Source organism: Balaenoptera borealis (assembly GCF_965194805.1).
Source record: "Balaenoptera borealis genome assembly, chromosome: 1".
Classification (NCBI taxonomy): domain Eukaryota; kingdom Metazoa; phylum Chordata; class Mammalia; order Artiodactyla; family Balaenopteridae; genus Balaenoptera; species Balaenoptera borealis.
This window is the reverse complement of record NC_138860.1, coordinates 99,442,284-99,463,468: the sequence shown is the minus strand read 5'-3', so window position 1 is coordinate 99,463,468 and position 21,185 is coordinate 99,442,284. Positions and strand designations below refer to the sequence as shown.

General features: G+C 40.7%; 1 protein-coding gene across 2 annotated transcripts in view; it reads right to left on the bottom strand.

The window, feature by feature from the left end:
- SLC25A24 (solute carrier family 25 member 24) overlaps window positions 1-19,419 on the bottom strand; it is a 44,580-nt gene extending 25,161 nt beyond the window's left edge. The window contains exons 1-3 of one of the 2 annotated variants that reach the window (XM_082385515.1): window positions 18,976-19,419; window positions 6,522-6,648; window positions 2,830-2,917 (exon numbers count right to left, since the gene is read on the bottom strand). In XM_082385515.1, the coding sequence (XP_082241641.1) occupies window positions 2,830-2,917; window positions 6,522-6,648; window positions 18,976-19,158 (398 nt within the window). In that variant the 5' untranslated portion in view covers window positions 19,159-19,419. Of the gene's footprint in view, window positions 1-2,829; window positions 2,918-6,521; window positions 6,649-10,459; window positions 10,595-18,975 lie in introns of those variants that run through there. The other variant, XM_082385516.1, reaches the window with a different exon arrangement.
- Between the last annotated feature and the right edge of the window lie 1,766 nt (window positions 19,420-21,185).

Genomic DNA, 21,185 nt, shown 5'->3' with positions numbered 1-21,185 from the left:
TTTTCAGATTATTTTCCATTATAGGTTATTACAGCATACTGAATATAGTTCCCTGTGCTATACAGTAAATCCTTGTTGCTTATCTATTTTATGTATAGTAGTTTGCATCTGTTAATCCCATACCCCTAATTTATCCTTCCTACCCTCCCTTTCCCGTTAGGTAACCATAAGTTTGTTTTCTATGTCTGTGATTTCTGTGCATGGCGTGAGGCAGGTACCCAACTGTATTTCTGTCTGCATGGATAACCAGGTGCACCAGAACCATTTATTGCATAGTCTCTCCTTTTCCCAGGGATTTGCAAAGCTACTTCTCTCATGTGACAAATCCCAAATATAGATGGGTCTGTTTCTGGGATGGTATGTTCCATTTGTCAACTTGTCTGTCTGTGTAGCAATACCACTAAGTCTTAATTATAGCTTATAACAACTCTTTGATATCTGATAGGGCAGGCCCCCAGCTCCTTATGGTTCTCCAAGAATGTCTTGGTTATTCTTGGGCCTGTATAGTTTCATTTTTCTCTAGAAATGTTTCATAGCTCAAATGCTGGGGCAAAGAGAACAACTGAGAGGATGGTTCAGGATTGGGGGAAAGTAAGTAAGAGTGGTAGAAGGAATCGATCAAGAGGAGATTGACGGACTGGTGGAAATGAAGGGGCCAGAGATCTGTAAGTCAAAATGCAAGTACCGGGCTTCCTTGGTGGCTCAGTGGTTGAGAATCTGCCTGCCGATGCAGGGGACAAGGGTTCAAGCCCTGGTCTGGGAAGATCCCACATGCTGCGGAGCAACTAGGCCCGTGAGCCACAACTACTGAGCCTGCGCGTCTGGAGCCTGTGCTCCGCAACAAGAGAGGCTGCAACAGTGAGAGGCCCGCGCACCGCGATGAAGAGTGGCCCCCGCTCGCCGCAACTAGAGAAAGCCCTCGCACAGAAACGAAGACCCAACACAGCCAAAAATAAATAAATAAATAAATAAATAAAAGAATGAACCTACATTGTCACATCATAATAAAAAAAAAAAATGCAAGTACCATAGGAGCAAGACAGTGTAGAATCTGGAGGAAGAAGGGTCAGAAGGTAGGATACAGATTTTTAAGACTTCAGACGAGGAGTGGCTTCAAGTTATGATACAATCCTGAGAGGGAGTGGGCTGCTGAAGCAAAATGGAATAAAAGTCTCAGGTGTGTTGAGGAAGGCAAGGAACACGGACGCTAGAAAGAGGAGTCACCAGCACGAATACTGAAGTTTCCTAGGACTTAAAGAGAAAATGACTATTTGACAAGTGCCAAGGTCCTCAATAAATGTGGAGAGGGAACTAGAGATAAGAAAATTAGAGGAAAGAGGGATGGAGATGAAAGCCTAAAAGGAAAATGGATTTTTACTTGAGAGCGGAAGATAAAGATACATGAAGCACACATGTTTGGGAGCGACTGCCTACCTATTTCAGCTACTCCCCACCCATATTTTCTACTGAAAAAGTAGAACTAGGAGGCTGTATTTCAACCAACTGATTCCTATTCTCATACTCTGATGACTCAGCCTCAGCTGTTTCAATCAGCACCTTTCAGACTTCTCTCCCATGAATTCAGTTTTGAGTATACTAAGAGACAGTGAAATGGAAGAAAGGAAGCTGACATTTGGAGGTATATGAGTCACACTGACGGCTGAGCACTCAAGGGAAGGTCTGTGATTTCCACTACTGAAAACACAATCAGATTCTGCCTTTTAAAACACTGTGAGATAAAAGAAAATATATAACTTGGTCTCTGTTCCCTGTTCCTGGCAAGAGCCCCTAAAGCCCTTGTAATTTCCTAAGTGATAAGAGCACTAGGGCATCTTTTGTTCTAATGAGGCAACTCTGGGTGGGCTCCTGGATGGCTCCTGGATGAGGGCTGGTCACCAGAAAAACCAAGTCATGATTAGAAGCTTGGAATTTTCAGCCCCCTTCCCACCCCCATCCCACCCCAATTCTCCAGAGGGGGAGAGGGACTGAAAATGGAGTTAATAATTGAGCATATCTACATGAAGAAGCCTCCATAAAAATCTCAATAGCACAGGATTTAGGGAGCTTCTGGTTAGCAAACACATCCACACACTGGCAGAGTGAAACACCTAACTCCACAAGGACACCTGTGCTCAGGACCCTCCCAGGCCTCCCCTTAACGTATCTTTTTGCCTGCCTGTTCATCTGTATCCTTTATAATATCCTGTAATAAACTAATAAGCATAAGTAAATGTTTCCCTGAGTTCTGTAAGCTCTTCTAGCAAGTAACTGAACCCAAGGGGGAGAAGGTCACGGGAACCTCTGATGTGTAGTCAAGTCAGGCAGAAGATGTGGGTAATCTGGGGACCTACTACTTGCGATTGGTATCTGAAGCGGAGAGCAGTCTTGTGAAACTGAGTCCTTAATCTGTGGGATCTGACACTACCTCCAGGTAGACAATGTTAGAATTGAGTTACGTTGTAGGACACCCAGCTAGTGTCAGCTAGAATTGCTTGTTGTGGAGAAAAAACCCCACATATTCAGTGACCAGAAGTTTCAGAAGTGAAGTGTTTTGTGTGAGTGGTAAAGGAGTCACGTAAAAGGGAAAACAGCTTCTTCTACTGCACCAGCCCTGGAGGCCTTGAAAGAGTTTTCCCATTCCTACACTTTAGGTATATGTGTACACACAAAATGAAAAGCGAGAAAAAGGGGAGAAAGATATCGAAAGTACATAGCGAGGAATGGTAAGGTACAAGGATTTGTTTTAAGCCACAGTTACAAAGGCAGATCTCTAATACAGGATACTAAAAGTAAAAAAAAAAAACAACTGTCAATAGAGGAAGAGCTTACCTTTGAAGAATCAACTCTGCTTGTTGTTTAGAAATAGTTACACCTAGTATCTGGAGAGACTGGACAATTTCAGAAGCCTCAATTCTTCCTTTAAAAAATCAAAATTATAAACTCAGAACTGATAAGACCTTAGAAATCATGAATTTCAAATCCCTCACTTTATAAGGGAGAGCCTTGAACTGATTAAGGTAAAATTGTGAATTTAGATGAGCTATAGATTTGCTTAAGAACATATTGCAACACCAACTCAAATTTCAACAAATACATTAAACAAATATACACACATTATTTTATTCAAAAATCATAACAGCCTTGTAGGTAAATAATGACATTCCATCTAAAGAAAAGACTGAGAGCTTACATGGCCTTACCAAGAAATGACATTAAGAAGGAGCAGAGGGGCTTCCCTGGTGGCGCAGTGGTTAAGAATCCGCCTGCCAATGCAGGGGATACGGGTTCGAGCCCTGGTCTGGGAAGATCCCACATGCTGCGGAGCAACTAAGTCTGTGCGCCACAACTACTGAAGCTGGCGCGCCTAGAGCTCCGCAACAAGAGAAGCCACCGCAGTGAGAAGCCCGTGCACCGCAACGAAGAGTAGCCCCCGCTCGCTGCAACTAGAGAAAGCCCGCACGCAGCAACGAAGACCCAACACAACCAAAAAATAAAAACAAACAAACAAATAAATAAATAAATTTATGAAAAAAAAAAAAAAAAAAAAAAAAAAGAAGGAGCAGAACTGAGATTCAAATCAAGATACTCTGACTTTGAGGTAAATTCAATTAAGCTAGGCTCTATTAATTTTAAAGTATGCATTTCTACATTTTAATAAATGATTAAGCATTTATTATACATAAAGATGTAAGGCACTGAGTTAAAAGAAAGTAGAAAATGACTAAATGAAGCCAAAGAGTGTAGAATATTCTCTTGAGAAATCTGGCAATAAAAATAAAGCGGGATGATGTAGGATGATGGAAGTAGGAAAATTATTATTATAAGAGCAATTAGAGCATGTTATAGAAAGGAGAAGAATCAGAAGAGAAGAAGAAAGAGAAAACATAAGCAATAAATGTAAGATTGCATTTCCCTCAAGCATCCCACAGACTCATGAGGATCCTAAGACGAAGACGCATGGAACAGGTAAACAAACCAAAGGGTCTGATGCCAAACCAGGATTAACAGCAAAGTTCTCCAGGAAAAGAAGAACACAAAAATTACTGTTAGTGGTGAAAGGAAAGACTCCCTTTAACGGAAGGACTCTGAAGGAATGACAGGGTTTGGAGAGACTTCTCCCAGGGCGAGGAAAGGAGCAACATGAGAATCCGGACAATGTAAGAGCAGTTAGAGGCGTCACCCTGTTAGCGATGACATTTTTCAAATACCACTCTGAACAATCTCCTTTATGATTGCACTCTCAAAGAAGTACAGTTGATTCTCATTATTCACTGTAGTTACTTTCTATAAGGTCACCATGAACACAGAACTAAAGAACCGAACCACTGTTCCTAAGGGAAATACAGGGTTAGGCTCCTGTGCCTCTGGTCACAATATTCTCATCAACCAATCAATACAAAACCTTGTTTTCTGTGTGTTTCTGTTTAAAGACACCTTGTTTAATATATATTATTGACTCATAAACATTGAACTCATGGTCAACAGCACTATAACTCATGCCCAAGTGAAGCTTTTCTGACACACGTATTTTCTTCCAAAGGCACATCACAGCCTTCCCGCATTTAGGAACACTCGACACCATTTCAGCACTGTTCTTGGGAGCCATTGCAAATAGTGAAATCACCAATAAAAAGCACAAAAATGCAAAAAACATGGCACCAAGGAGACTGCAGAAGGACTTGTTTACAATAAAAAAGCTAAAACAAGAACACAGCGCATCACCTCTTTCTATCTCAGCTAGAAATGTGCTCACCAAGCAAATGAAATTTGTGGCTGCTCAGTGCAAATCCATGAATGACTGCAAAAGCACTGTGAGTATTGATTTGGGGGTTACTTATGGAGTTAAATTTTAGCAAGTAGAAAAATTCTCAAATACAGAATTCATGAATAATGAGGACAGACTGTTTATGCTTTGCTTTAAGAAAGTCTAATAAACAAAAGTATGAACCTATAATGAAAAAGTGTTTTTAAATACAAAAACAAGATAAACTGAGGGGAAACTGTTTGTATTTACTACAAATTTCATCTTTAATACAACATTATAAATCAACTATACCTCAATAAAAAATAAAATAAAAATATTTCACCTTTAATTATTTCTTCTGGTTCATTTAGAATTTTCTGAAACGGACCATTGATACCTGCATACTGTACATACTGAACGATTGGCCTCTACTTACCTGGAGATTATCCTGAGGTAGCTTCATCTCCCAGCAACTGCCTGCCCTAACAGTATATAGACAGTCCCTTCTCTGCAGCTGAACTTTAGAGGGTTCAGGGTGGGATGAAAGTTTGTGGGAAGAAATAAATTTGATTGTAAGAATTGAATTTTGCTACAAGATTGGACTAAGGTAGACTTGGAATATACAATGTAAGGTTTATGGGTGGTAACAAATATTCTAACGGTACTACTTTCCACCACAAACTCAGCTCTTCCTAGCCAAGTCACAGATTTGAACGATCATCAATACCATTCAAAGGGTTTAGTTGTTTCTTTGTTTGAAGGAACTTGCCTTGAGTCTAACTGAAGTTAATGTTCAGTAAAAATCAGGGATCAGCAAACTATAACCCTCTGGCCAAATAAGGCCAGTTGCCTGCTTTTGTAAATAAAGTTTTATTGGAACACAGCCACGCCTACTCATTTACATATTATCTATGACTGTTTCTGCACTGTGACAGCAGAGATGAGTACCTGCAACTGAGATCATACGGCCCACTAAGCTAAAATACTATCTGGACTTTTACAAAACAAAGAAGTTTGCCTATCCCTGGTATGAACCATATTGTCTCTCAATTTATTTGTTTAACTTGTTTCTTGAATAACAAATCTTGAATGAAATGGCCTTGACCACTCATGTGTGGGGAGGGGTCTGAGGCTGCATTATACATTTTTAAAATAAATGCCCTCTTCCTACCAAAGGTTGCCTCTGGTGATAAGGGTTTGATAGCTCTTCCCTTTCTCCTACGGTGGCCCTTACTTCTTGCTCCACATGACTGGGACTCCAAGCTATTAATCTAAATAGAAAAACTATAATCCCAATCAGAAGGTATATATTTAAACGTCTATCTGCTGTTTTCTTTTCTAACTTTCAGAATCAGAGCATCTTCTTTGATCACATGTAATTCTTTCAAAAAGACTATCAAATATAAGATACTCTGAAAGTTGTTTAAATTTTAGAATATATAATACTTATGCTTAGTAAGAATAAAAATAAGTCTCTTGCCCAGAGAGCAAAAAAACATAACTATTATTTTTAACCCATAGTTTTAAGTCAAATCAGTATAAGGTTCCATAATTAATATATTACAAAGGCCCTACTCACAGTTTATGATTCATTGGGCAAAGCTACATATAACTTTTCTTCACTAAAAACATTCTATATAAAAATCACATTACTAAGAAAAACAAGCATTAACACAAGTAATAATTATCATCTAAAAGTAGACTGACTAAATATACATTGTTTTAGACTTTTGGAAGCATGAGATGTGCTGGTGATAAACAGAAAAGAAAGACGCACCATCATTATTTTTGTCCAAACTCTTAAATGCCAATTTCATTTGTTTCTCATGGTCTTTAAGGTACTTCATAAATTCTTCAAAATCCAGCTTTCCATCTTTGTTGACATCACCAGTAGTAAAAATTTTCTACAAAAAAGGAAAAAATTAGAGATATTTTTATATGGGTTAAAAATATTAGATTTTTTGTACAAACACGTCAAGCAGATTGGCTGTTTTCCTATTAAGACTTGTATTTTATAAATCCTAAGATAGAAGACAAATCTTGACCTAAATTTAAATGTTTAAAATAGTATTTTTTCCCTTTAATTTCCAAAATTAAATAATCTTTTCCTAAAGATGATTCTTATAAAAAGCTGTCATATCAAACTGTCTATCTCTATTAAGAAAAATCATTCCTGGGCTTCCCTGGTGGCGCAGTGGTTGAGAATCCGCCTGCCAATGCAGGGGACACGGGTTCGAGCCCTGGTCTGGGAGGATCCCACATGCCGCGGAGCAACTAGGCCCGTGGGCCACAATTACTGAGCCTGCGCGTCTGGAGCCTGTGCTCCGCCACAAGAGAGGCCGTGATAGTGAGAGGCCCGCGCACCGCTATGAAGAGTGGTCCCCACTTGCCACAACTAGAGAAAGCCCTCGCACAGAAACGAAGACCCAGCACAGCCATAAATAAATAAATAAAAATAAATAATTTAAAAAAAAAAAAAAAAAAGAAAAATCATTCCTTTGAGAAAGAAATAATATATTATTTCACACAAATATATGTATTGATATACACACACACATAATATATATATACATAATATATATGGATACAATATATAAAATTGATAATACTATATATATAATTATATGAATACAATATATAAATGGATATTATATATATATACACATATAATACTATATGTATTATACATACACATATGTACATGTATAATACTATATATTACATATACATATGTACATAATACGTATATACATAACACTACATATGGACACACATACATACACAAAATAAATGTATTCCAGTAATCCCAGGTTAGGTTAACATATTTTTTTTTAATCTTGTAATTTACCACAGTAACAGAATAAAAAAGAAAAGTCATGTGGTTACCTTAATAAATGCGGACAAACATTTGATGGATTCAATATCATTTGTGACTAAAAACTCTGAGCAAACTAGGAATGGTGCTTCCTCAAACTAATAAAGGGTATCTACAAAGAATTCTATCCTTTTTTGTTTAAACAAGTATGACTAGGATTCTCTTATCTGCAACCTAAATGCCATCAATTATTATTTACAGTTTTAAAAGCAAATACATTTGTAGTGTCACTGAAAAATAATTATTCCTATTTAATTACTTTCACAAATTAGATTAAGGATGATTTTCAACTGGAAATTATTTTCTGATTACTCAACACATATACTGAGATTTGCATAATCCAAGAGAAAATGTCACAGCATTCTGGGGCCCCATTTATGTACTGAAGTTTCATCTAAGAAGTTCATATTTTGGTCAATGAAAATAACAGTGAACAACTATCATTTTAGAAATTACAAGTTAAAGGACATCTCTAATGCTATCTTTGAAAAGCCTGATTTTTTTACCCATGTTTCATTAGCCTTTGTTACGATAAATAAAGATTCCCAGAGTTACAACTGTCTAATGACTCTGACTTTTGAGTTTTCTTGCCTATTCCTCTGTGGAAATAAAGACCAGTCAAAGGAGAAAAGGAAAGGCTGTTTATTCTGAGATTACTATAGCAAGGAAGTCAACCACTGTCACTTGTATTTTGGCTCAAAGGCAGGAAGAAGAGTGAGAAAGCTTTACAGTAGAAAAAAAAGGAGTTTTGGGGTGTGCCCTGATTGGAGACTGTTGGCCTGGGTAAACTGGAGATGGGCTAAAGCAAACGTGGGGCATCCTGTGTGATTGGTTAGGGGGGCATATTTGGCTTTCTCTGGATGGTCCTAAGTTGGAAGCAGGGACAAAAATTGGGGAAAATGTCAGTTATCAATTAATTTCTGGCCATTTGGGGCTGACTGTTACACAAGTTATTGTTTAGCTTCCTGGACTGTCACTAGAGATAGCATTCTGGCTTCCAGTAAGTCTGACTTATAGCAGGTTGGCTTCCTGGATCGTTTATTATAGACAAGGGGTAGTTTTCTGGGTAGGTCCTAGGTCAAAGTTCAAATGTTTTTTAATTAAATATAGTTGACTTACAGTATTAAGTTAGTTTCAGGTGTACTACATAGTGATTTGACATTTGCACACATTATGAAATTCAAAGTTCAATTTTAAATATGGTCTAACCACTGTCTATTTGCGTATTCAGTCTCTCACCTTTCACAGCAAAAAAAAAACCAAATCAAGTATCATTCAAAAAATCTGTTATCAGAATAAAAGGTTGTATCTTTTCTTTCTTAGCAGTATGTAAGTACCATTTCTATATTTAAAGAATCAATTGAATTCTCAATCTATATAAATAAACTTCTACTAGGGAAGCTAGAGACATGGGGGAGAAAACTCACATCAAAACTTCCTAGAGGTATCACCAGCACCTGAGGAAAAGCCACATCAGTTTCCCTGAAATATAAGGTTCTATGTGGCTGGTGCAGAGACTGCCAGAGTTTTGATATGTGAGACATCATCAGTCATAAAAAGCCTTTATATGGCTCACACCACCTCTTACCAAAAACAAAAGACAAATATGCAACAAAATTTGTTTTGATAAAGAAGAAATGTGTTTTAAAGGGTTAAGCTTGTTTATGGCATAATCCTGAATTTCTTATGAAAGGTTAGTTTGTATCAAATAAACAAATATCAATACAAGTCACATGTGAAAATCTAAGTACAAGAGTAGCTTTAAAAAAGCATGAAGGACATTTAGGTTTAAAAGGAAAAACAATTTAAAAATCCAAGTAAACTTTACAGAGATAATATTTTGGACTGTTCTGGTCCATGGACAACATCCAGTCCAGGCCTCTGATGTTACAAATGAGGAAACCAGGACACAGTGCTTGGCATATAGAATGTGCTCAAAATACAACTGATCAATGACTAAGTGAATGATCAAAATAAAGACTCCCAAAGTTCACACGGCTAATCGGAAGAGTTTTACCAAATCTTAACATGACAGAACTCATCTGACAGTTTTTTGAGCATGAAGTGCCAATTATCTTCAATGAATTTGCCAGTCTTTAACTCTCATGGATCTCCATCTATTGGGTTAAACATCCAAAGAGCAAAGATAATTGGAAAGTAATAATTATACTCAATAATAACTTCTGAACAGAAAATAACTTGGAAATACACTGATAGAAATATGCATTAGGCACTGCATACTGAGAAGTATCCTCTCATCTAGGTTGCTGGGGAAAAGATGTGCAAAGGAAACAATGCCCAAGCTCATTCTTCAAAAGTCTGATGATAAAGGCACCTTATGAGGAAACAGCAGCATGGGAGAAACGCCAAGAGTACAAGCCACTCAGACTGATTGCCCTCCTTCCAAGAACAGAAACCAAAATACACTATTAGAGAATTTCCAACTACCACACAACTCCCAAAACACACAGTGATTATGCCAGTTCCCCAAAGTGGGAAGAGAGCATCTTTGGCCTAAATGCACATCTAGGCTACTAATAACAGGTGAGTACATTGAACAAGGTGACTCCAAAAACAAGGTTGCAGCCAACATCTTGAGAGCAATTTGAATTTAGAAGTGTTATTAGAGCCAGGGAGAAAATTGAGAAAAATGCTTGAGAGGAGTATTAATAACGTTGTTATTCTTCATACAGTAACGTTGGTAATAGACCTGAAAACTATAGTGGGGCCCAGCATCAAGCTTGGGAACGTGTAAATTTGGCTTTACCCTTCTCTGCCCAAGGCCCCTCCAGAATTCTCAGACCCAACGTCTCTCCGACCACAGTCCCACTGAAGCCCACCTTCCCTTTATCCTGAATGACCCCTATGTCCTGCAGGCCTTCCTGAAGTTCAAGGATGTCCAGGGTCCCATCTTCATTATGGTCTAGGTACAAAAACAGTTCTTCATAGAAGGCGTCCATCTGGGATGTCTCTGGCAACAGAAGTGCTTCGGGTGGTCCACGCCGTGACCCCCGTTAGTCTCCCCGAGGTGGAAGTGAGAGGGAGGATGGTGATCTCTGCCCACCACAGGCCGAGTTGGAAAAGACCTAAGGTAGCAGCCGCCTCTCTGCTACCAAATGCAAAACCCCTGGGCCAGGTACAGAACGGAAAGGGGACGGTTCATCGCAACGGCTCCAGAGCGGAGGCACGAGATGCGCTGGGAGCCTCGGAGGGGTTGGTGCTGGAGGTCAGGCCTGGAGTGTGAGGCTATGGAGTTCCGGCCCCACTCCCAGATCAGCCAATCAGACTCCCTGTTTCCCACCTCACTCCAGGAAGAGCCTTTTCTCCAGAAGCTTCCTGAGAGGCCTCCGCACAGGTCTGTCTCTAAAGGTAGAACTTCTTTTTAGAGAAAAGTGGGTAGGGGAGTTCTGAGACATGAACTGGTGGTGTTGGTCCAACATTTTTTTTTTTTTTAAGTTGTCTGGTCACACCTAAGACTTCTTCTTCTAAGGTTAAGGCACTTGGGAATTACTGTAATGAAGCTTGGGACCAGAATGAAAATCTGACTATGTGGGCCTTTCCTTCTGTGATCCTCTCCCCCAGTTCCTTATCTTCACTCAGTATCTTCAGTGGCTCCAGAGCAAGGCTGCTGAACAGACGGAGTCCCATCTCCATCTGTACAGATTTTGGCAGCACACTTGGGAGGATAATCTCAAAATGCGCAGAAGTTAAGTCAACTGGGGTCCAGGAGATACTCATAAACAATGTTTATGGCGTCTTCTTAATCGCCACTTTCCGTAACCGCTGAGAGCTCTGGCTTCCCTATACACATACCTGTGGTCCCTCATCTGGCTCCACTGGAAATGTGGAAGTGTAGTTTCACAGTCAAAATTCCACTTTTTACATAAGTTACTTTTAAAAATATGGAGTACTCTTTAAAAACTTGAATGTTAAAATTCATATGGAGTAACAAGAACTCTCATGCTGGTGGGAATGCAAAATGGTACACCTGGGAAGACAGTTTGGCAATTTCTTACAAAACTAAACACACTTTTACCATATAATCCAGCAATCATGCTCCTTGGTATCTACCCAAAGGAGTTGAAAATGTATGTCCACATGAAAATCTAAACACAAATGTTTGTAGCAGCCTTATTCATAATTGCCAAAATTGGAAGCAACCAAGATGTAGGTGAACGGGTAAGTAAACTGTGGTACATCCAGACAATGGACCATTATTCAGTGTTAGAAAGAAAAGAGCTATCAAGCCATGAAAAGACATGGAGAAATCTTAAGTTCATATTACTAAGTGAAAGAAGCCAATCTGAAAAGGTTACATACTGTATGATTCTAGCAATATCATATTCTGGAAAAGGCAAAACTATAGAGACAGTAAAAAGATCAGTGGTTGCCAGACGGTTGGAGAAATGGGTGGAAGGATGAATAGACAGAGCAGAGAGGATCTTTAGTGCAGTGAAAAATACCCTGTATGATTCTGTAAAGATGGATACACATCATTATACATTTGTCCAAACCGATAGAATATACAACACCTAAGGTCAACTATGGACTTGGGGTGATATGTCAATGTAGGTTCATCAGCTGTAACAAATGTTACCACTCGGTGTCAGATGTTGATCATGGGGGAGGCTATGCATGCATGGGGGCAGGTGAGATATGGGAAATCTCTAGACCTTCCTCTTAACTTTGCTGTGAACATAAAACTGCTCCCCCAAAATAAAATTTTTTTAATTCATAAAGGTAATCTAATCAAGCCATTATCTGTCAGTTTTTGTTCTGTTTACTCATCATGTCAAGTACTGAAAACACAAAGAGGACCATCCCATGTCCTTGAACTACCCATGGGTTTGCCAGAAAGAGATTATGCCATGCTTAGTCATAAGAACTACTGCAAGCTTCGCAATAAACGTTTCTCCCCAGAGCTGCTGAGCAGTGGCAAACATCTAATGTTGTTTCACAAGATGTGCTGTGGCCCAATCAACAAGGAATTCTCCAACAAAAGAGAATTTTACAGTCCACAGGGAATGATCCTTCCCTGGGCATTGCAGAGAATGCAAGTAGTCACAAAGAGTCATAGAAGACAGACATCCAGGCAGGCGCAAGAGTCTAAAGACCAAGTAGAAGAGACAGAAGTCACAGCCAGACTTCTGAATAAAGAAAACAGACTAACAGCATTTTATAGAACTGATAGAAGAGAGCAAAACATAGACTTGATCATCTCATCATTTTATTGCCTTAATTCTAAATCCAGATTTTTTTTTTTTTTTGGTCCTACACTATTCTGAAGTCTTCCAAGCCTAAACTGAACCAAAACAAGCATACTTCCAGCTAAAACTGCTGACTCTTCATCATCAGTTTATTTTTCTGATTTCCATTTCAGTAAATTAAAATTCAGATTATTTCTTCTGCTCTTTGATGTTCTGAAATTTTTTTCCTCAGAGTACCTCAAATGACATCCAAACATTGGGATTGCCTTTTAAAATGTTCTAATGTGGGCTTTGATGAAAAACAATGAGGAGGAGGAGGAGGAGGGGGAGGCAAAGAGGGAGGAGGGAGGAAACGATGGAAAATACTCCAAAAAGCAGACAGGATTACTAAATTCTTATGGGAAAATTAGTAATAACTACTGTATCTCCTTGTTCCTCATACTACCTTCTGCTCTCAATTCCTGAGTCGTAGGAGAACTTAATGTGAATTTTATCTCTTCTAAAACACTGATTTCATAATGAGGAGATCTGGAAACACATGGAAAAGCAGGGTCATTCATATCAGAGGAAACCATAGTGAGTTCGCCTCTAGCTAGTTCTTAATTTTGTCTAAGGACTTGCCTTGATGTCTTTTCCCTTCCCTGTATACTTTTGGAACACTTAGTAACAATTAGTTATTGTATTCCTTATTATGTTCCACATTCTTTCCATTTAAGGCCTAAAGGAACTTAAACAGAAATTTGCTCTCTTCTACATGCCAAACTCGTTACAAAAGCCTGGCAACATGGAGATGAGATCAAGTCAGACAGAAATTTATAGAGATTTCACTTTAGGTTGAGTATTTGTTTTAGATGCAAATTATCCTGAAACCTTCCCTTGAAGAATCACCCCATAGTTCTCATTTCTAGATACTCAAGTGGGTAATCTCCCCAATCCTTGACATTATACAAACCCTTGACCTATGCCTCTGAAATTCTCCCCCATAAAGACTGACCATGTAACCCTAATTCCAAGTATTTGATCGGCTACTGTCGCCCAGGCTTGCCTCCACACCCTCTCTTCCTCCTGTTTTTGCACAGCCACCAGAGTGATCTTCCTAAGTCATAAGTTTGCCTGTGTCCCCTCTTGCTTAAAACCTCCCAAGTGCTCCCATCACTTAAATGATAAAAGTCCAAACCACCTGGCAGGTCCTCAATGCCTTTCATGATCTGGCCCTTGCCTGGCCCTGACATGACACTAATCCTCAAGAAGGCCAACTGGTCACTCGGTGGAAAGTCAGTTATATTGGGTGCTTCCTGTGGTGTAAGGGGCACTGGGTCTTCCTCAAAGGAAGGTAGGGGTTTCCCTTTCCTGCCCACAAAGGTTCAGATAGCACCACTATCTGGGGGCTTGTGGAATGCCTGAGCCACAGGCATGAAATCCCTGCAGAACACAGCATCTGACCAGGGGATCCCTTCATAGTGTAAGAGGTGTGGACATGGGCCCAAGACCACTGGATCCACTGGCCATTTCACACCCCACACCATCTGGAAGCAGCCAACCTCACAGAATGCTGGAATGTCCTACTGAAAGCACAGCCGAAGCACCACCTAGGAGACAATATTTGGCAAAAATGGGTTGCCACCCTTCGGGATGCCGTTATGTACACTAAATCAGAGAACTACCATGTGGCTCTGTGCCCCCCAAAGGAAGAATACATGAGTCCAGGAACTAAGAGGTGGAAGCAGGAGCGGTCCCACTTACTATCACTCCCAATGACCCACTGGGGACTTTTTGCTTCCCGCCCCCACAACTCTGGGCTCTGCAGGGTTAGCTTCTGGTCCCCAAGCAGGATAGATATACTCTTGTCAGGGAACACAATGAGGGTCCCATTGAACTACAAGCTGTAACTTTCACCTGGACATTTGTAACTCCTTGTGTCCAGGGACCAACAGGCAAGAAAAGAAGTCATCCTCTTAGTAGGTGTAAATTGGCCCTGATCAGCAGGAAGCAGGGCTGCTTCTACACCGCAGAGACAGAGGGGAATACTTATGGAACCCAGATGATCCATGTGGACCCCAGGGATGCCCAGTTATAACTGTGAATGGGCACATGCAGCAACACTGGCCTGAGAAGCTCAGACACTGCAGAAAGGAAAGCGTGGGTCACACCACCAGGTAAGTCACAGAGACCTGCAGAGAGTCTAGCTCAATGTGAGTGGAATTTGAAATAGACAGTCAAGAAGGGAAATCATGAGTGCCAGTTGTGACCAAGTGAAGCAATGGGGACTGTAGTTTGTCCCACTGTCCTCCCTGAGGAAGAGAGGCTGAGAACAATAAGGGAGCACTCCCCAAAGCTATGCTGAGAAGCACATCTGTGGGAGCCATGGAGTGGCCTGTGGAGGCCAGGTCAGGTCGCTCCACAGGCGAACCTGCTGCAGGAGCAGAGGTGACTGACAGCCAACCTGCCACACCTTTGGACCTCTGGACCCACTGCAGCACTCACTCCAAGGCCACGCTTGCCCTGGGCTGCTCCGACCAATGACTAGTACAGCACGGGGCAGCCACTGCAGGACTCTCCTAACAGATTACCTTTCCTCAGTGACTCCCCGTTAGCCTAGTTGAGACTTTCTAAGAACTATGCTTTGGTCTGAAGTTCTTCCTAAACCTTCTTTTTTCTTGCGCTCTTCTAACAGGGGTTAAACTTGTATCGTGGTCTGAAGACACCCCCTTCGACCCACTCCTGTTTCCTCTCCCTTACCCTTCTTTTGCACACCCAATCCCATCTTGGTTTCTGCTCCTAGGAGAACCAGAAATGACGCAGTTCGCACCAGCAGTAGCCCAAGACAAGAGGTGAGAACATGGGGTTTGGGAACTGGCTCATTCACTGCCCAGCAGGCAAAGAGCCCTGAGTGGAACATGGGGCAAGGATGATGCCTTGTACAAGGTGGGAGCCCAAATGCTGAAGATTTCCCAGCGGTGACCTGGGAAAACAAGCCGTTTGAGGGGAACACCCTGGCTAGTGCAATGACTCAGGCATTTGTAAAATATGGCGGGAACCATGCTATAAGGGTAGGCAAGAAAGCGTAATGATGAAAGGAGCAATTCACCAGGAAGCTAAAACAATGCTAAATTTGAATACACTAGCAGTATAGTCCATTATATTGTCTGTTTTTAAAATAAAAGGGAAAATCAACAGACTTATACAGGAAAGTTGGCAAATGTACAATCATAGAGGAAATTTTGACACCCCTCTTTCAAAAGTGATGGTAGTAACAGTTTTAGATAATTTAAAGGCTAATTGATTGCTTATTAGGTATCATGAATTATTCTAAATACTTTACGTATTTTAATTCATCTATTCTTCACAATAACCCTACAAGATAAGTACTCATGTTACCTCTGTCACAGATGAGGAAACTGAAGCTAAAAAGATATTTTTAATGGCCCAAAGTTAACTAGTTAAGTAGCAGAACCAAGATTTAAACCCAGGTGGTTTGACTAGATTTTTCTTATTTTCTTACAAGCTCATCTATGTATGTAAAAAGATGTTTATCTGGAAAAACTACAGAATCAATAAAAAGATCAGTGGTCACGGGTGTGGGAATGAATAGGCAGAGCACAGAGGACTTTTAGGGCAGTAATAATACTCTATATGATATTATAATAATGGATGTACGTCATTATACATTTGTCCAAACCCATAGAACATACAACACCAAGACTGAACCCTAAGGTAAACTATGGACTTAAAGTGATAATGAGGTGTCAATGTAGGTTCACCTTTGGTAAAAAATGTACCATTCCGATGAGTGATGTTGACAATGGGGGAGGCTATGTATGTGATGTTTAGAGGCAGAGACTGTATGGGAAATCTCTGTACTTTCCTCTCAACTTTGTTGAAACAAAAAACTGCTCTAAAAAAAGTCTTTTATATATTTATCTTATTTTATCCAAAATTTCTAGGTATCTAGCAACAGGAGAGTTTTTGGTTTTCTTGTCCTACATATGCTGGAAATAAAAGCACTAACAACTGTTTTACAGTTAAATTTTTTTTTCTTTTAATTATTTCAAATGACCCACTGTCTTGTTTAGGGTATTTCAAATCACAGCCTTAAATCTTTTTGTACCACTGTGCTTAGATCACTGAGACATGACCCTCATCTTCAAGCTGTCTGGTCTTAGTGGAAGGCACAGCCAATAAATAAAAATAGTACCTTTTGAAAATTACAGTCGTAGCGATATAGGAGACAAAGATCTACAAATAGCAGGGTGAGACCAACTCTTCTATAGAGGGTGGTCCAGAAAAGCTCATCCCAGAGGAGGTGATATTTATTAAAAAAAAAAAAAAAAAAAAACTCTATTTTTTCCTAATCATAAAAATAATAATGTATGATCATTTTAAAAAATTGAAATAATACAAAAATTGTGAAGAAAAAAGTAACAAGGTAATTTAACGCCTACCATCCAGAAGTAATCATTATTAACCTTTAATTGAAGAATATACCCATCAAAAAAGAGTGCTGAGAATAGTTAATAATATCTGGCATGAGCACAGAGTGATACTATGTATATGTATGTAGGTATAAAATATATTTTATGTGTATGTATAGAATACATATATTATGTGTGTGACAAATATACGCCATCCTGTTCTATATGTTTGCATACACACAGTTTTATACAACTTATTTTATAATTTGTTCTTATATAAATTTTGGAAAATTGAAGACATTTTTTATTCCTGAGTTCCTCTCTCTTTTTATTAATCAGTCTTGCCAGAGATTTGTCTATTTTATTCATATTTTCAAAGAACCAACCAAAAAAGCATATAGTTGGAAATTTAAAGCACACATTTAAATAATTCATGGGTCAAAGATGAAATCATATTGGAAATTAGAAAATACTTAGAACTAAATTACAACAAAAGTACAAACTTACGGGATGAAACTAAAGAAGTGATTAAAGTGATATTGTAGCTCAAAATTAATAAATCAAGCATTTATTAATAACTCAAGAAATTAGAAAAGGGACAAATGAGTAAACCCAAAGAAAGTAGAAGGAAATAAACAAAAGTTAATGGAAGAAGATTTTAAAAACGGAGACAATCTGCAAAAAGTACCAAAAGTTGGTTCTTTCAGTGTATGAATAAAAGAGACAAAGGTTGAAGGGGAAAAAAAAAAGATTTGGCAAGATTGAAGGGAAAGCGGGGGTGGGGGGGAGATATCAGGAATAAAACAGAGAACATAACTACAGATACAGTCAGAACTTTTTTTAAATCACAAGTGAATATAAATATTATGAGCCTTGGACAGAATGGGCAGTTTCCTAAAAGTTGTAACTTTCTAAATCTGACTCAGGAAGAAATAGTAACCTGAAGAGGCCTGTAACTACTAAAGACATTGAATGAGTAGCTTAAAATATAACTACTATAAAACAGTTTATGGCTCTTATAGCTTAATCACTTTATCTCTTGGGATAGGGAATGCCAAAGTGTCCTCCTACGTTTCAGTGGGGTTGGAGAGGTTCCAAGTATCTCTGCTGATAGGGGCTGCACTTCAGGGACACAATTAAAATGACTCAGAGAAGCTGAAATTGCTCATACGACGGGCCAACCCTTCAGGTCAATGTATGTACTTAGGGCATTAAGAATGTCTTAAACAATGGAACGTCGCCTCTCCTCAACGGGAAGTTGGGGGAAACATACCACTGGTTTTCAAAGAGTTTTGAAACAGTAGACAAACTAGCTGGTGTAAGAAAGCAGCTTCGAAGAGATACAAAATGTGAGACTCTTTACAGAACTTGGGGCCCACTGAAGTGCGAGAGCTAAAAAAAAAACAGAAAACAAAAAGTGGCTAAATTTTTGCATAGGCTTAAAAAGGCCTGGGATGCATTCAGACCAAACGTACTGGGCACAGGATTTTAAATTCTTAGAGTGAGCCAGAGTGTCCACTGCACTAATTTTTCTGGAAAAGTACCGGTAGCCTTTCAGATCCTGACGCGCATTCGTTCCGGGATACCTGACCCCATTCCCGAGCTTCTGAAGCCACTCGCGGGCTGGAAGCCACAGTCCCAGCTACTTCCTGCAGAGGCGCGGGCAGTCGCCCTCCGTCCTGGCAGCGCCCAGAGTCCCCGCAGCCCTCCCGGCCCTCGGGCCCCGCAGCGACCCACCTCCTCGGCGTCCTGGCCCAGGGGGATGCCCAGGTTCTTGAGCCCCTCCTGCAGCTCGCAGATGTCCACCACGCCGTCCCCGTTGCGGTCAAGCTTGTGGAAGAGGGTCTCGTAGCGCGTCGGCGGCTCCGCGTCCTGGCAGGCCGCCGCGGGCAGCACGAAGCCCCGCAGCCAGCGCAGCATGGTCCGGGAGGCGCGGGCCGGCCCAGCCGAGGGAGGTCAGGGGGGCCGAGGGCTGATCGGGCGCGAGGCCTGGCTGTAAGGGGCCCGCGGCGCGCAAGCTGAACAGAGCCAAGTCCCCACCCGAGGCCGGCTCGGCGCACAGGGCGTGGCCGCTCCCGCTACTGCCTGGGGAGGAGCTCGCCCGGCGCCCGCCTCCCCGAGAGGCGCGGGGGACGGGCCAGGCGCTGCCTGGAGCGGGCCGGAAGTGAAAGGGCTGCGGGGTGCGGCCCGGGAGGGGCTGTGGGACCTGGGGGGTGAGCTCTGCGGCGTCCCTAGTGGAGCTGTCAGGGGTGCGGCACGAGGAGCCAGTCCCCGGAGGTTGTGGGATTCTGCATCAGCGTATTAAAGGTGGAGCGGGGGACGGAGGTGGGGGCGGGGGTGTGAACGGGAGGACTGGGGGAGCAGCTTGAAGCTCAGGTTACTTAACTTCAAGCTCCCTTCCCTTCGGGCTTGGAGCCCTGGCGAACTGCCCAGAAACAGTCCTCTCTGCAGGGACACTGGGCCTTCTCGGGCTTTGTCTCGCACAGATCTCCGCACTTTTTCGTGCAACTCCGCGGACGCTACACATCTCTGGGACTGTTTTCTATTCGCAGAAAATGAGAGAGTTGGGTGGCTGCTCACCTGGGATGGGAATTAAGCTTTAAGAAGCAGAGGAGTTAAATCTGAAAGCAATTAAGAAACAAAAAGGAACACTTAAAACTAATACGGTATTATATAATTATAGCTCAACAAAACTGGGCGCGGGGTTGGGGGGCACTCAAGGGTCTTTTGCAGAAACTATCAACATCCATCCAGGTGGGCGGCGGTAAAAAGAGGGATTACTTCGCTCTACAGCTTAGTTAGTGTGATCTGCCCCGATAAATCTTAGGGAGCATCTGCCATCAACACGTGTTAGAAAAACCTCAGGCCTCTCCCTCTCAAGATGGATGCAGTTACAAGGCTTGGGGTTTATTGCCCAGGAAAGACAGAACTTCTTACTGCATAACATGGGATAAGCGAAGGAACAGTGGACCTCCAAAGAAAATACCAGACAGGGTCCTAATCCTTCAGCTGTGTAAACTTGGAGATGTGGCATAACCTCCCTGGGTAGCCTCTCTCATCAGTAAAATGAGAGTATAAATATCTGTCTCATAACAACAAGGTTGTATATTGTATGTGAAAGATCTTAACACTCTCAAGTGCCAATCAGATGAGATATTAATTGTAATAATTCTCTGTTCATCCACAGCTGCTTATAGAAACTATCACTGTGTTCCTGTTACCTGCAGGAGATACAGATCCGTATTTGTACTATAAATAAGGATCTGCCCACGCTTTCTGAAACACTAAACAAAAACTAGTTCCAACAAAATCCAGGAACTCAGACCTTGAATTTACTTCCCCTCATACTACTTTATATATTTAAGACATATGCAAATCTAGAGTTTGTAAACTGAGGACTGCTTGTTTAGTAAAATCATCTTGAAACCAATTTGTTTGCTTATTTTACTTACAATTTCTGGTTTTGTTAAGAATTATCCTCTTCCTTTGGAAAGGCTTTCAAACGTCATCAAATTTTCTATCCGTCTTTAAAAACCTCTTTCAATCCCTGCGATGAACACTGTACTTGAAGAGAAGCTGCTTGAAATGGTCATCTCAGACTTAAATGTTTTTCTTCTTCTTTTTCTTTTCTTTCTTTCTTTCTTTTCTTTCTTTGGAGTAAATAGAGGAATTACCTGTCAAATTTTTGACTGAGAAAACTTATGTTCACACAAAAACTTGTACAAGAATGTTTATAGCAGTTTTCTTCATAATTGCCAAAACCCAGAAATAAGCAAAATTTCTTAAATGGGTGAACAGATAAGCAACCTGTGTTACATTCATACAATGGAATACTACTCAGCAATAAAAAGGAATGAACTGATGCATGCAACCATACATTACATGACATTCTAGAAAAGGCAAAACTCTAGAGACAGAAAACAGATCAGTGGTTGTCAGGTGCTGAG